Raw genomic sequence first — 13465 nt, forward strand, 5'->3', positions numbered from 1 at the left:
TTAAGTTATATTTTTCGGAGCCAAGTGGAACATATATAAAGAAATTAGATGTTTCTATTTTTTTTTGGGGTGACTGGGCCATCCTGGACTTAAACCAGAAACCTCGACCGTTAAGTAAATCATCGCACTTACAGTCCAATCAATTGGAAGACCATCAATAATTTTTTTTTTGGGAGCGATTCATCCCTCTCGAACGTAACATATAACTCTCCGATGTATTGTACTCTCCGAGTGTACTTGTTTTTTTTTTTTCTTCTTTACCATAGCAAGTCTTTTTTAAATAACTCTGATAAAAAAAAAAAAAAAAGTAGTTAAGAGGCCCTCTAGGCTCCATCTTAGACACTCTAACTATGAAGATAATAATATTTAAAAGATGATAATGAAGAAAGAACAATGAAAATAATGGTTGCAATAGCTATGATAGTGTTGTGATATAACTACAATATTATTTATAATAATAATATTAATAATGATACTTGTAATGGAAATACAGTGACATGGTGATGATAATATTAATAACTTGATGATTTATAAATAAAATTTTAAAATATCAAAAACTAATTTTTATTATTTTCAAAAACTTTATTTAATATTGAAATTTATTAAAAAAACGTGATGTCAAATAAAACACCATTATGGTAGGAGGATACTCCATAAGTAGTCTTTCAGTTTTTTTTTTCAATATTAGCATGATATTAAAAAATATTTTTCAAACTAATATAATTAAAAAAAATATTTTTTAATTTAGAAGAGTCAAAGAAGTTACAGTCACAACGTCAAGTATGGGGGACATGCACAACAAGTCAGTCTTGCATGTACAACCAATAAAATTGGCAAATGTGTAGTGGTGGTTGTAAGTGTAGCTTTCATGTATTTTATTAAAAGTAAATATGTCATAAATATTACACTTTTTCTAAAAAGTGTTTTTTTATACATAAAACCAGAAAGAGAATTTAATCTTTAGAATAAAAGAATACAATCAAAACAGGGATTAATTTAATAGATTGATTTGGAATTGACCTGATAGTTAATTTAAGATCCAAATAATCCGATTAACCCGAGCTTAACCTGAATCTTTACAAAACAAAAGCAACTAAATTATTCGAGTTTTTGATCAGGTGTTTTTGACTTGGTTTGCTAGGTTTTTTATTTTTTTTTATTTTCTACTTAATTCATAATGATTTGAAATTCAAATTAGTTGGATTTCAGGTCAATTCACTTAACTAGTCTCATGTTTAATTTTTATTCTTTCATTGTAAAGATTAATCCCCCTCTCTCCGATTTTTATTAAAGAAAAAACATATTTTTTAAAAGTGTAATATTTATAACATATTTAATTTTAATTAAATATAAAATACATGTGAAAGCTATAGTTTACCACCACTAGATATATTAGATAATCACGTTGGTCGTGCATAGAGTACATGCGGTGAAGTTGTTGTGCATGATTGATTTGTTGCACTTGTAATCCATGCATGACTTCTCTAGTTATCCTAGATTATTATTATTATTATTATTATTATTATTATTATTTAACAATATTAGTTTGAAAAATATTTTCTTATTACTTTGTTAACGTGGGAAAAAACTCGGAGTCTTTCTCTATTAATCCGTTCATGTCCTTTCCTCTCCCTCTCACCTCCTATTATTTATTATATTAAAGAAAAACTCACGCGCACACAGTCACTGAGATCGCCGCGTTTCACAAAATGACATAAAACTCCCTAGTTTTTTAACACAACATAATTAGGCCAAAACCATAAACTCTCTCTCTTCTTTGTGTCTGGTTGCGGGCTTCTCTCCCTCTGCATTTGAGGTTCAGTTTGGCAGATCTGTGAATGCCAGAAGTTTTGCCATTTTTATAGGAAGAACGAATACAATTGCAGAAGAGAAAGGACGAGAAGTGAAGAGAGGAGAAGGAGGCTTTAATATTTTACTCTCTCTGCGTTTGTCATTATATCATCAGGTTCGTTCTTGTTTTTTCTTTTTTATTTGCTTTCTGTCCTTCAATTTCTTGCTGTAATGCCAATCTTACCTTCAAAGGTTTTTTGAGTTTTCTTGTTTTGACGATTAGAATTCTGGGTCGTTCAATTTTTAGTATATAGACACGTAAAGTTTCAGTTTCAGTTTTCGTTCAATTTATGGTATATGATAATAATGCCTGTTGAATGGAGTTGTGGACCTTGATTCATGACCTCTTTTTTGGGAATTAACGTGGTAATTAAAGTGTAATTATTTGGACTCAAATGGTTTTTTTTGTTAGTTTGAAAATTTCTAGTGATAGTAAATGAGCTTGTTTTTAGTCTTTCAGTGGGCGATCTATGAAAATTTATAGTCAAATCTTAGAGCAAGTAATTGATATTTAGCAAAGAGATACTGAAATGTACTTGCTCAACTTGTTTTTGATTAATAAGACCCGGGTGGAAAGTCATATAGCTAAAAACTGTGTGCGATGGCGTAGCTCTTGAGGTGGCCTATCTAAAACATACAACATCGGAGAACGAATGACCATAACCATCATTTATTTATTTTTTCTTGCCTTGCAGCCGAAGCCTCTTGAAGGACGAATATACTGTGTGAGGGTATCCTAAGGTGGATCTTTTCTGAACTTCTTCGCTGTTGCTGATTTTTAACCTACCACATGGAATGCTTGTAATGCATTGAAATCTGCCCTTTGTTGTGTAATAGAGATGAAAGGAGCAAATTGTTATAGATTGAGGGGAAGACACTTTTCTGCTACTCTGCTCTTCCTTACTTTTACAACCTTTTTTTTCTGGACGTGGGAAAAGAATCCTTTTGCTACTACTTTGTGGTCAGCGCAAGAGCAACTTAATTTTCATACATCAGGTTCGCTTCCCATTTCACTGTTCACATGGATATATACACGTACTTGTTTGTGTGTGTGTGGTGTGGGCGAGGATGTGTAAAGAGAGAGCATAAATTCCTGATTGTATGACCTTGCAACGTAATTGCTTGATTACTTTATTTTTTGAATTTTTCTGAAGATAGGAACTCTATAATGAAGATGAGGTATCAGAGAACTTCTAGATGCGTGTAGACTTGGTCTCTCCTTTCTGCTAAAAATCTTGAAGGGTACATGGTTGGTAGTTAGGATGTCAACTTTGACCTTATTGCTCTAGTTGTGTTTGGTCCCTGTCTAGTATTTCTCATTTTTCTGAAGTGCTTATATAACTGAAATACCACATAACAGAAAATAACAGAGTAAAGATTTTGATAGAAAGTTTTTGCTTTAACATCCCAGAGAACTTCTCTGAATCAACCTTGTAAGGTTCATTCTGCATTTTCTTACTTGCTAGAAAATTTCCAAAACCCTTAATCAAATTTGTAAGAACACTTTCATTCTGTATGATTTAAATTCACAGAGATCGCATTTCATCTACATTTATATGGACACGACTCAAGTTAACTGTGGCATACCATACCTACGGATAAGGTTCATTACCATAACACTCCTGAAAGTGCCCTTTTGCAGTATCTTTTCTTGATTATTTATAATCTGGCGTCAAGGAGGATTTTGGCCTAGATATACTTATGTGGTAGGATGAGGATGCAGTTAGTTAAATGAGGTGAAATTTAGCCACGGAAAATTTTAATGTCAGGCAAACTCTTACAATGCCTTTTGGAATCTGGAAGATGTTTGCCCTTGAACTTCCTGAAACAGAGAAGTGCCTCTAGAATGTTTATTGCATTCGGAGTGCAATGTTTTTGTTGGAAACATCCTTGTTTCAGAAAGGAAGGATGGAAGCCCTTGTGGAGGTGTGTTGTGTTTACAGCTGTATGGAACAGAGCTCCAGATCTTTTGAAGGATCATTCTATTGAGGCAAATGTTATGGGATAACATTTTTCTATTTCTTATGTGGTAATGCTTAAAGGGATTGTCTCCTTAGCTAATATTCAGTGGGTTGTAAGATCTGTTGTCTTAATTTTTCTTTCTTTCTCGCTGTATCTAGGTGGATGCCTTATTGCCTTCCTTTTTAACCATTCGTTTTGTCTTTATATATCTTTTTTTCTCCAAAAAAATTAAGATCCTTGGACTGGATGGTGCCAAGTAGAATAAATAAGTGACTGGAATAGTATTAGGCCTATTCTATTGATATTTGCCTTTGGTGCCGGGATTGGAATAGATAAGTGATCAGATGATAAGCTTTGTTTTGGGTCATAAGAAGAATGGCTTCAAAACCAAGTGTAGTTTATTTATATTATATATTTTGCTGGTTGAGTTATTTTTTATTTTTTCTGTGATGAGTGTTCATCAAATTCTTGTGTACACCAAATAAATCATGATGTGGCTTAACTTTATTTCATGGTTATCAGCTGACTTACTCTCTTTTCTCTTGTTTTGGCTCAGAGTTTGTTGTTGATACCCTCAAAGGCTCCTCTTCTGATTCTTTGACCCCAAACAAGCATGTTGAGGAAACAGATTCTGATTCTACAAGCTCAGGAGAATCACAAATACCAGAAAAAGAATTTGACGCCTCAAATTTTACCAACTCATCTGCTCCTCAATTGGAAGATAGGGATGCAGATAGGACACCGTCTTCTAAGATAAAAGGTAGAATCCTTTTCATTTACAACCATAGAACATTATTTATAATAACTCTAGGAACTCTGGGCCTTCCATTCTATAATCAGATGATTGAAATGCTTGTTCAACTTATTGATTTGGCTCAGTTAGAATGAGAAATATACATAACTTTTTCGGGGACCATTTCCTTATCGTTTTGGGTGCTTTCTTAAATAGTACGAGGGTGGTGCTCCTTTTGTTTTTGCTCCACAGTAAACTCATTATATTTTTGGCAGTACTTTCCTCTGAATTTTGTTTTACCAACCCTAGAGATGCCTTTTGTCAAAATTCATTGGTTCAACTACCTTGCTTTTCATTAACACTACTTGTCAACAGCTTGCCATGTTCAATGTAACAAATATTTAGTTCAGTTTTCATGACCTAGAACATTACATGAAAATGCATGACTTACTGTGTCCTCAATGTCCTTGCTATCAGGGTTTTTTGTAATGATCACTTGCCAGCTACAACTATGGTTTGCATTTGTACTTTGTTGGTTATAGTCAAGCTAGAAGCTATAATCAACCTACGACAGCAATTGTATTCAACATGGGAACAATAACTAAGTGGGGTAATTTAGTATGAGGGTTAAACTAGGAGACTTTTCCTTGTTCTGTTAAAGTGCAAGGAAGGTCCTTATATTACAGCAATAGTTATAGAAATCAAAAGCATTGCAGGGCCTGAATGTGTGGTCTGAATTATTTAGTTACCTTGTCCTGCTATAGATAATAGAAAAATCAATGGCAGCAAAAAAATTGAAAGCTTAAAACAACACCTGTTGACTAGGTAACTTCACATGAAGTTTTAAGTCGCCTATTTGTTTATGAAAACTATAAATCTGTTGTTAATCTTTGTGCACCAGCTACGAGTTATGCATGCACCAAAGTCTTATGACTGGCTGAATTTTAAGGATGTTGTCATCTTTGCAGACTGCAATTATTCCAAGGGTAGATGGGTTGCAGAAAGCAGGCGGCCTTTGTATTCTGGGTTTGAATGTAAACAGTGGTTATCTGAAATGTGGGCATGTAGACTAACCCAGCGAACAGAATTTTCCTTCGAAGGATATCGTTGGCAGCCAGATAACTGCAAAATGCTGGAGTTCGAGAAATCTGCTTTCTTGAGAAGGTCAGTTTCATTTTTTCTTGTTTTGATTCTGAAAGGACAACATACGCTCTTGTTCTCCAAACCATCAAACAGAGCCATCTTTGTTCGGTTCCCTGATTATTATTGCTTTCCAGGATGCAGGACAAAACAATTGCATTTATAGGAGATTCATTAGGCAGGCAACAATTCCAATCTTTGATGTGCATGGCCACTGGTGGAGAATGGAGGGCAGATGTTGAAGACGTGGGCAAAGAATATGGTCTTTTTAAACCTCGTGGAGCCATTCGTCCTAATGGCTGGGCTTATCGGTTTTCAAACACCAATACCACCATTTTGTATTACTGGTCATCAACCCTTGCTGACTTAGAACCTTTGAACATCACTGACAAAGCCACAGATGTTGCTATGCATTTGGATCGTGTGCCAGCCTTCATGAGGCAATTCCTCCATCAGTTTGATGTGTTAGTTCTTAATACAGGACATCATTGGAACAGAGGGAAGATTACAGCGAACCATTGGGTGATGTATGTGAACGGGAAACCCCTTAAAGATAGACGACTCATGGCAGTTGGGAATGCCAAGAATCTTACAGTGCATAGTGTTGCCAGGTGGCTTGATTCACAACTCCCTTCTCATCCCCGACTTAGGGCATTCTTCAGGACCATCTCGCCAAGGCATTTCCGCAACGGAGACTGGAACACCGGGGGCAATTGTGACAACACCACTCCCTTTACCGGAGGGAGCGAAGTCTCACAGGATGAATCAAGTGATCCAGTTATTGCAGCTGCTGTTAAAGGTACAAACATCACTCTTCTGGATATCACTGCTCTCTCTGATCTAAGAGACGAGGGTCACATCTCAAGGTACAGTGTTAAGGCAACAGCAGGTGTAAATGATTGCTTGCATTGGTGCTTGCCTGGCATTCCAGACACATGGAATGAACTTCTTGTTGCACAGATATAGACACAGCCACTCCAATTAAGACAAAGATGGACAAATGCAGAGAACAATAAGAGACTTTTTATGATCTAATACATTTTTTTTTGACACGGCGATTTTGTGACAACTATCTTATTGATTAGAAGAGGACAGGTGAATCAACACAGCAGTTGCTAGATAAGCCTGGCAAAGCTCGAAGAAATAGTTTTCAACCCTAAGTTCTGGAGCTTAACATGTTCCGAGGGATGCTGTAAGTAAATTCACGATTCTCAATACAGGAAAAGATTTATTCAGCCTCCCAATTTGTGTTTCAACCATGTAGCTGTAGTAGTTATGCAAGTTATCATACGGACCTGCGAGACTTTTTGTGTAAATTGAATTCCTTTCACCATTTATAGCAATTGGTATCGCAGGTATACTTATATTAAACATGTTTATTGAATTCTGTTCAACAATTTTTAAATCTGAATTAGATCAAGTAACAGAAAATAATTTTTCCTCGTGAATCAAAATACAGAAGAATGAAATCAAGACCAGTACTGTTAGTATTTTTAAAAATTAAAAAAGTAACGATGGTCAATCCATGAATCAAAATACAGAATAATGAAATACAAAAAAAAATACTAAAAAACAAAGCACTAGAAAAACAAAGTGAAGTTGTTAAAATCACATCATAAATAATGAAATTGAAAAAAAATTTCAATCAAGAAAAGAATAAGAATAACTATAAATAACAATAAAAACAATGAAAATCATATTTGATATAAATATAAAATGTCAAGAGATGAAATTTAAAGACAAATTAATTCAATAAAGGATTGATTGAACCCAGCATCCAAGTTACAAGCCGAAGCGTCATTTTCCTGCCCAGTGTGGGAGAAGAAAGACTATCAATCGATGAATAGTGTAATATTTTTCTCCAAATGGACCGAAAAACTCGACTTTCCAGCTGGAATTTGAACTAGGAGGACGCTGTGTCGTCCGATTAATTAAAAAATTGGGCTCACCTATTTCTTTCAAAAAAGGGCCAAGCATGTTTGGGCTCTTTTTTTGGGCCAGACGCATGGCCCAATTATCTTGGACCGAGCTAGCATCTGGCGTTTTATCCTTGGATTCTTTTATAGATTTTAGCGTTCAAGCCTTAAAAGGGTTATGAAGTGGAAAATGTTGACAGTAGATGGTATGAAAAAGTGACTCATTTTAATAGCTACAGAAAGCAACATTTGTACATTGAACTTGCTTGCTAAATACCTCAAAGGCTATAACTAATTAAAGTCATCGGAAAATGACTGGTTCATTGAACTCGAAACCCTTCTTCTCATCCTCCTCCTCTCCATTTTCTCTTTTCCGACATTAATTATTGTGATTTTGCGAAGCCATGCTATACTTGTCAAACTTGTTAATTAATTTGAAGTGAAGGAAGATGGCTAGATAATCTGCATGTAAGGAGAGCATTGATGCTACCCTACCAAGCGCGTAATGGGAAAGACATCTAATTTAGCAGAAGTCGTACCTTCCCATGTACTCGAACTTTCGAAGCTCGATTTCATGCTTTGATGAAACTTGGTTTTGGTCAAGAGAGCATGATTTCTCATTTTGTTGGATGTGAGATTCACGAGGATCCGGGGCGTGGTGTGGTGGTAAAAAGCTTGAGATCTGCACAACAAGTTTCGAGTTTAAATTAGAATTTGAATTAGTATGTACACCTCTTGTAAGAGTCTAGGACAACCGAAATTTTATTTACTTACTTGGATTCATAAAATACATTTTTTGAAGGGTGAAGTTTTCTCGAATCCAAAAAAAGTCATACCTTCCCACGTACTCGAACTTTCGAAGCTCGATTTCATGCTTTGATGAAACTTGGTTTTGGTTAAGAGAGCATGATTTCTCATTTTGTCGGATGTGAGATTCACGAGGGTCCGGGGCGTGGTGTGGTGGTAAAGAGCTTGAGATTTGCACAACAAGTTTCGAGTTTGAATTAAAATGTACATCTCTTGTAAGAGTCTAGGACAGCCGAAATTTTATTTACTTACTTGAATTCATAAAATACATTTCTTGAAGGGTGAAATTTTCTCGAATCCAAAAAAAGATATTCATGAGGGGCTCAGAAAGCATGAGAGGACTGGAGAATGAAGATAACCTTGCTCAATTCCCAGATTTGCAATCCATTTTCTTGAACACCTGCACACATCGAAGAGATGTTCACAGAACAAAATAAAAAAAAAAAAAAGATGAACTCTCAATCAATACAAAAAGGAGGAGTTTGTACAACGCCCCCACCATATCATTTTCCATTTTTGTTCGAGAGAATCTCCGAGTCTTCTGTCAATAAAAGAGGAGACCTAGTTTGCCAGCCAAAGTCAATTAAGACAGGAGCAATACATTGAACAAGAAACATCTATATGAGATGTCACCCCACTTGCATTCTGTTGATTTTTATTACTCTTCTCCTTGTATTTATGTTCCTCCATGCCCGACAGCAATTCATTATCTTAAGAAAATTATATTAATTCTAGAATTTATACTTTTTTCGTATGATATCCTTTAAGAAAATTATAACAATTCAATAAAAAAACCGCTTTTAATTATTTTTTTAATAAAAATTAAATTGAACTGAAAATAATTATTTCTAGTCAATTGAGGAATTTGGTGGTGCAAAATTTAATGTACCGGACCCGATACTTCAAGAGGGAAAAAAAAGAGGTATAAAAGGAATACTGTGGCGACATTGATTTTCAAGTATGAAGTGGTTAGGCATAAATCACTGCGGAAAATTTGTTGTTTTGAGACATTGCCAAGATTGGACAAGGAAAATAATATATAAATATATTTTTCATACTAGAATTTTATACAAATTGATATGTCAATTAATTAGCAGTAAAATATGGGTTTTATAAATAATAAATAATTGATATTTATTAAATGAAAAATCACCCTAACTGTTTTAGAGTTTTGTTTTGTTTTTTACTCTATTTTATTTAAAAACATTACAATTTACATTTGGTAATTTAATTAACTGTAAAATATCAATAAAAACGAAATCCGAATTCAATGTACTTAGAAGACCACACATATTCTCCTCCCCACTAAGCAAAAAGAAAGCAGCAATGCCTCTTATTTACACTAGTGCGACCAAAGAAACAGGTTACATTCAAGGTTTGCTACCAAACTCATTTCAAAATTACAACTGTTGATACATCGTTACACACGTTTTTACTTTATTTTTGCAAAACCCTCCATGATCACACCCTACCGTTTTTATTTTTCATTTCTCCTTTTTGAATAAAATTTATCACAACAAACTTGACGAGCTTCATCGTTAAAAAGTGATCATACACCAATTTTAAAACTTAAAAAAAATAGTTATATAATATAATATAATAATAAGTAAATTATTAAAGATGGGGAAAGTAAAAGACATGAAAAAGCTAAGTAATTTTCCCACACCTTTTAGAATATTATTTAATTTTAATTAATCATAATTAAAAAGAATGACTGCTAATTATATTGTCTTGTCTTATGTTATCAAAACTTCAATCTCGCCGGTGAGTGATGTAAATGTAGACCATTCTTTATTTCTCACTGCCCTGCCGAAATTTAAACAGTCGTTGGGGTCCATTTAGGATTTTTCTACTTCATGAATCATAAATTTTTCTTAACCTTTTCAAAACTCATATAAGTACTCACTTTTCAAAAAACCTCACCGGCCATTTAAGTTAGGTCATGTTTGTTTCCTGGAAAGTAGTTTCTGGAAAACCATTTTCTAAATTTTCCTGTGTTTGTTTGTCATTAGAAAAGTTGGTCAACGGAAAACATTTTCCGGACTTTCCGGTCAACGGAAAACACTTTCTATTCAACGAAAAATACTTTCCGGTAGGGGTGAGCAAAAAAACCGATAAACCGATTAAACCGAGAAAACCGGAAAAAAAATAACCGAAAAAACCGAACCGAAAAAAAAAACCGAATTAACCGATTAAAAAATCACAAAAAAATTCCGGTTCGGTTCGGTATCGGTTTCTAAAATCTGAAACCGATTGAACCGAACCGAACCGAACCGGTTCGGTCACCCAACACTTAAAAAAAAAAACAGTATAAATATAAACATTTTCTAAACCTAGCCGCCCCCCCCCTTCCCTTTCTCCCCGCCCCCAACCCTCTCCCTTCTCTGTCCCTTACTTTCACCCTCTCCCTTTCTCCCCCTGCCCCACCCTCTCCCTTCTCTGTCCCTCACTTTCACCCTCTCCCTTTCTCCCCCGCCCCCACCCTCTCCCTTCTCTGTCTCTCACTTTTACCAGAATCTTTCATTTCCATCGGGCCAGAGATTTTCCCCATGTAACCGTGGCAGATCTAGGATGTGTATTTCTGGTTTTTGTTTCATCAGGGAGGTTGAACAATTCCTCTAGCACCGATATAATTTCCCTGTAAAATTTCATTGAAGGTTCGCTGTATACTACTTCAAAGAAGCTGTATTCCTCAAGTGCTCGCCGGATATCATTGCAAGCCGCCAGTTAGGAACTAGAGCCAGGCTCGAAGTTTTCCTTGGACAAATGAACAACAGGAATTTTGGCACTGTTTCGGTTTGAACCGGTTTGGAAGGGGAAAAAACCGAACCGAACCGAAATTAATCGGTTTGAACTGGTTTTCGGTTCGGTTCGGTTCCAAAACTAAAAAAAAAAAAAATTCGGTTTGGTTGTTTATTTTGGTCCAAAACCGGACCGAACCGAAAATGCTCAGCCCTACTTTCCGGTCAATGGAGAACACTTTCTAGTCAATTTCAGTCAAAGAAAAATTTGACTTGGTTTTCAGGAAAGTGTTTTCCCTTTAGCTGTGTTTGTTTTCCGGAAAGTGGTTTCCGAGAAATCACTTTCCAAACTTTCTTGTGTTTGTTTGCCAGTAGGAAATTTGGTCAATGGAAAACACTTTCCAGTAAAAGAAAAATTTGGCTTGGTTTTCAGGAAAGTGTTTTCCTGAAAAATTTGGGGGAAAAACACTTTCCGGAAGTTGTGAAAAATTTAGAAATATTATTATTTGCTGATTATATTAAATTTAATCCTCAAACTTTTGATTGATATATATATATATATATATATATATATATATATATATATATATATATATTATTTTGAATATTTATTTTTCAATTTCATCTCTTAAAATTTTATTTTTATATTAACTTTGGTCCTTATTTTTATAATTGCTATTTGCTTTTTCCTTATCATATTTTTATTAAAAAATTTTATCTATCAAATTTGGTCCTCATTCTTTTGATTTTTTACTTATTTTATTTGAAATAATTTATGAAATGTTGATTATTATTATTTTAATTTCTTCATCTTTTATTTTTTTTTAAAATTTTTTAGATTTGATCTCTATTATTTTGATTATTATTTATTTTATTTGAGATAATTTATGAAATTATATATTTTTTTTTCAATTTCATTCTCATTCAACTTTTTAATTTGTAAGATTTGTTCCTCATTATTTTAATAAGCTATGTATGAATATAGGATATAATAAAAAAAAAATCATCATTATAAATACTTTTTAGATTTTATTTTTTTTATTGTAAGTGATTAAATATTTTATATATATTAGATAAACTTGAAAAAAATTAATTTATTAATAAATTATTTTTCAGTTCATTTTCCATAACACAACCAAACACTGGAAAGTGTTTTCCAGTTCATTTTCCATAACACTGCCAAATATTGAAAAATACTTTCTCGAAAATCACTTTCCAGGAATTCACTTTCCTCGGAATTTATTTTCCAAAAAGAAACCACTTTCCTACAAACAAACGGAGCCTTAATACCTCATGGATGGACATGTTCAGACTGCTAGCATTCAAGGTAATGAAGCGGGTTTTTTTTTTTTATTATTTTGATTTTTTTTATCAACGTGATTAATTAAGTTTATAATCTAAATTTTAAGTTTGACGGGTTTAACCATAATATTTAGATTGTTTTTTTTCTTACCTTATTTCCTGTTTGTTTGCTCTTTTGTCCCTCATTCTGAGAGGGTGTTTGGGAGTATGGTTACTGTTATTTTTTAAAGTGCTTTTCACTTAGAAAAGCATGCCAATAATATTTTTTTATTTTTTAAAAATCATTTTTGAGATCAGAACATCAAAAACATATTATTTTAAAGCTAAAAAAATAAAAAAAATTTAAATTTTTTCAAAAGTGTTTTTGAAAAGCACTTCCAAACAGGTCCTAAGACTTTTAGCAATGATTTTTTTTTTTTTGGATTCAAGTTGATTATGATTTTTATTTATTTATCATTTCTTGGTTTTTTGAAAAAATATTTAATGTGTTTTTGATGAAAATGATCGATACCCTATTTTTCCAACAATCTCTAGTTGCCAAATTCCACACAAAGGAAAGTAACGTGTTGCCTACCAACTTATTTAAAAAATGAAGGGTGGATGACAATTAAAAAAATATTAAATAAGGCCTGGGAGGACAAGCTGGGTTGAAAAGCCCACATGTTCAATGAACTGTGCTTGAAATGTTGGGAAACTATATTTTAAGATCCAGAAAGAAACAAAGAGACTACCTTCGGGAACGATAACTTGAAGACGCGTGCAAATAGTAACTCCACGCTCCTTATATAGAGCAACCCCATGCTGCCATTTTTACAGATTAAACAAACTTGAAGGTATCTCCATCGTTGCCTCTGGTACCTCGCAGATTCCCCCCACTTCCCTCTCTGATTCCTCGCTTTAGTTCCCAGAAGTTTAATATCTGGTGTGAACAAGAAGGTGGGTGCAACAATGGCTCTAGGATCAAATAAGCTTGAAGCTGCAGGCAAGAAAAACCGTAGGAACCAGAGGTTGCT

At 34.0% G+C, this 13465-nt stretch overlaps 1 protein-coding gene across 2 annotated transcripts; it reads left to right on the forward strand.

Moving 5' to 3' along the window:
• The first annotated feature begins 1693 nt into the window (after positions 1-1693).
• LOC118040293 (protein trichome birefringence-like 14) lies at positions 1694-7057 on the forward strand. Of its 2 annotated transcripts, XM_035047182.2 has the most exons (6): positions 1694-1966; positions 2547-2592; positions 2689-2847; positions 4370-4573; positions 5515-5710; positions 5824-7057. In XM_035047182.2, the coding sequence occupies exons 3-6, from the start codon at positions 2691-2693 to the stop codon at positions 6650-6652; spliced, it is 1386 nt and encodes a 461-aa protein (XP_034903073.1). In that variant the 5' UTR covers positions 1694-1966; positions 2547-2592; positions 2689-2690; the 3' UTR covers positions 6653-7057. The 2 variants fall into 2 exon arrangements, with proteins under 2 accessions (XP_034903073.1, XP_034903072.1); XM_035047181.2 differs by having other exon boundaries at positions 1695-1966; positions 2547-2847.
• The last annotated feature ends 6408 nt before the right edge of the window (positions 7058-13465 follow it).

Source organism: Populus alba, chromosome 7 (assembly GCF_005239225.2).
Source record: "Populus alba chromosome 7, ASM523922v2, whole genome shotgun sequence".
Classification (NCBI taxonomy): Eukaryota; Viridiplantae; Streptophyta; class Magnoliopsida; order Malpighiales; family Salicaceae; genus Populus; species Populus alba.

Coding starts and splice junctions, on each gene's coding strand:
- LOC118040293 (XM_035047182.2), top strand. CDS start 2,691: ATGAAAGGAGCAAATTGTTATAGATTGAGGGGAAGACACTTTTCTGCT. Junction 4,574..5,514: donor ACCGTCTTCTAAGATAAAAG/GTAGAATCCTTT, acceptor TCATCTTTGCAG/ACTGCAATTATTCCAAGGGT. Junction 5,711..5,823: donor AAATCTGCTTTCTTGAGAAG/GTCAGTTTCATT, acceptor ATTGCTTTCCAG/GATGCAGGACAAAACAATTG.